Source organism: Anabrus simplex, chromosome X (genome assembly GCF_040414725.1).
Source record: "Anabrus simplex isolate iqAnaSimp1 chromosome X, ASM4041472v1, whole genome shotgun sequence".
Classification (NCBI taxonomy): domain Eukaryota; kingdom Metazoa; phylum Arthropoda; class Insecta; order Orthoptera; family Tettigoniidae; genus Anabrus; species Anabrus simplex.
The window spans coordinates 69,803,387-69,806,116 of NC_090279.1; the positions used below are offsets into that span (position 1 = coordinate 69,803,387).

The 2,730-nt window shown below is 44.4% G+C and overlaps 1 protein-coding gene across 1 annotated transcript; it reads right to left on the minus strand.

The window, feature by feature from the left end:
• Window positions 1-1,012: 1,012 nt before the first annotated feature.
• On the minus strand, window positions 1,013-1,885 carry LOC137503285 (zinc finger protein ZFP2-like; the record flags this gene model as incomplete). The annotated part of the gene is made up of 1 exon (XM_068230829.1): window positions 1,013-1,885. A coding segment is annotated over one exon (873 nt), but the record flags the coding sequence as incomplete, so codon positions are not given.
• Between the last annotated feature and the right edge of the window lie 845 nt (window positions 1,886-2,730).

The window sequence follows — 2,730 nt, forward strand, 5'->3', positions numbered from 1 at the left end:
GCGCCCACGCGGGTGGAGGGCAAAAGTATTCAGTCTGAGCCGGGCCCTCGGAAGGGTAGGACCTATGCCGCTGTCAAACCCTTGCACGTGGTAGTGGTGGGGGTAAGGTTCGGCAGTTCGGTTCACAGCCGTCTCAATCCTACATATATAGATTGAGACGGCGGTGGTTCGGTTATTGATGTTGGGGAGGAAGGGGTGTTAGCGTTGAAGGAGGGATTGGATAACGGTAAGGTATGGTAGCCATTACTGAATTAAAACAGCCCATTTGCGAGCTTTAATCTCAAAATGCAACAACCCGACAACATTATAGAGATCATTTTGCAGTTGCTCACAATCTTGTAACTTATTTATTACTCTGTACAGAATAACATCATCTGCGAAAAGCCTATCTCTGATTCCACTTCTTTACACATATCATTGATATATATAAGAAAACATAAAGGTCCAATAACACTGCCTTGAGGAATTCCCCTCTTAATTTTTACAGGGCAGGATAAAGCTTCACCTACTCTAATTCTCTGAGTTCTATTTTCTGAAAACAGAGCCACCCATTCAGTCACTCTTTTATCTAGTCCAATTGCACTCATTTTTGCCAGTAGTCTCTCATGATTTACCCTATCAAATGCCTTAGACAGGTCAGTCGCGATACAGACCAATTGACCTTCTGAATCCAGGATATCTGCTATATCTTGCCGGAATCCTTCAAGTTGTGCTTCAGTGGAATAAACTTTGCCACAGTATGGCTTCTCTTCTGTTTGTGTCCGCATATGAACAGTTAGGTCAGACTGCCTTTCATACTGGATGTTTTGCCACAGACATTGCGGCCTTATGACTTCTCGCCTGTATGGGTCCCCATATGACCGGTTAGAATGCCTTTCTTTATGAATGATTTGCCACAAACATTGCAGCTGTATGGCTTCACGCCTGTATGGGTCCGCATATGATCGGTGAGACTACCTTCAAACATTGCACCTGAAAGGCATCTTGCCTGTATGGCTCCGCATATGATCGGTCAGACTGCTTTTGCTCGTGAATGATTTGCCACAGACATTGCAGCTGTATAGGTCCGCATATGTTCTGTTAGTTTACCTCTCCTTATGAATGATTTGCCACAGACATTGCAGCTGTATGGCTTCTCGCCTGTATGGGTCCGCATATGTTCGGTTAGATTACCTCTCCGAATGAATGATTTGCCACAGACATTACACCTGTATGACTTCTCGCCTGTATGGGTCGGCATATGTTCGATTAGTGTAACTCTCTGTATGAATGATTTGCCACACACATTGCAAATGTATGGCTTCTCGCCTGTATGGATCCGCATATGATCGGTCAGACTGCCTTTTATTGTGAATGATTTACCACACACATTACAGCTGTATGGCTTCTCGCCTGTATGGTTCCGCATGTGCTCGGTTAGTTTACCTCTCCGTATGAATGATTTGCCACAGACATTGCAAGAGTATGGCCTCTCCCCTGCATGGGTACGGATATGACCTGTTAGAATGCTTTTCTGTATGAATGATTTGCTACAGACGTTGCATCTGTACGGCCTTTCGCCTGTATGGGTCCGCACATGTGCGGTTAGTTTATCTCTCTGTATGAATGATTTGCCACAGACATTGCACCTGTATGGCTTTTCGCCTGTATGGGTCCGGATATGAATGGTTAGAATGCTTTTCTGTATGAATGATTTGCTACAAACGTTGCATTTGTATGGCTTTTCACCTGTATGGGTCCGTATATGAACGGTTAGTTTATCTCTCTGTACGAATGATTTGCCACAGACATTGCAACTGTTTGGCTTCTCGCCTGTATGGGCCCACATATGATCGGTTAGACTGCCTTTCTGTATGAATGACTTGCTACAGACATTGCACCTGTATGGCTTCTCTCCTGTTTTAGTCAGCTTGTGATAAGATAAACTGCTTTTCTCGGCAAATGATTTGCAACATACAGTGCAAAAATGAGGCTTGTTGCCTGTGTGAATACCCATGTGACCTGCTGGTTTTTTCCAGCTGAAGGATTTTCCACAGTCGTTGCAGCAATATCGGTTCTCGCTCGTGTGAGACCGCATAACGTCCGGCCTTTTCCTGAAATTTTTATGAGATACTGAGCAATCGTTTATAATCCCACCTTCATGCAATCGCGTGTCCCCTGTCAGCATTTTCCTCTTTGTAAAGCATTTATCAGAAAATCCGCACACTTGGAGCGGGTGGATACTGAGGTGTTCCGACAAGCTGCTTCGGCAGTGATCGCACTTGAAGGGTCGATCTTCCTTGTGTCTCTTCAGATGTTGCAAGAGGTCCAACTTCCCTGCCAGGACGTCACTGCACACAGTACACCTAAAACTAGGTGATCCGCCATCCGGAGGTTGATCTCTATAGCTCTCCTCGGGTCTCGATCTACAGTGACAAATTAAAACCATGTGACCAATAGTTCAACAGCCAACTCCACTACAACTCTCACACAGGGGATTTGCTACTGGATATTCCAATCACTGATATCCAGTGCAGAGAGCTCGTTTCTCATAAACATTACATTCCTGAGAGTAAACATCATCTGAGGTTAAATTTCAAAAGCTCTCACTTGTTGCGAGAATATGTTGCGTCTTTTATTAATCACGATATCACGCGCAAGAAACTTGGCAAGGTTTAGAAATGTACGAGTTAATTTTGAAGAAAGCATGAGAAGTGGTCCAGCCTAGAAGGGTAAATACTCGTACAAACT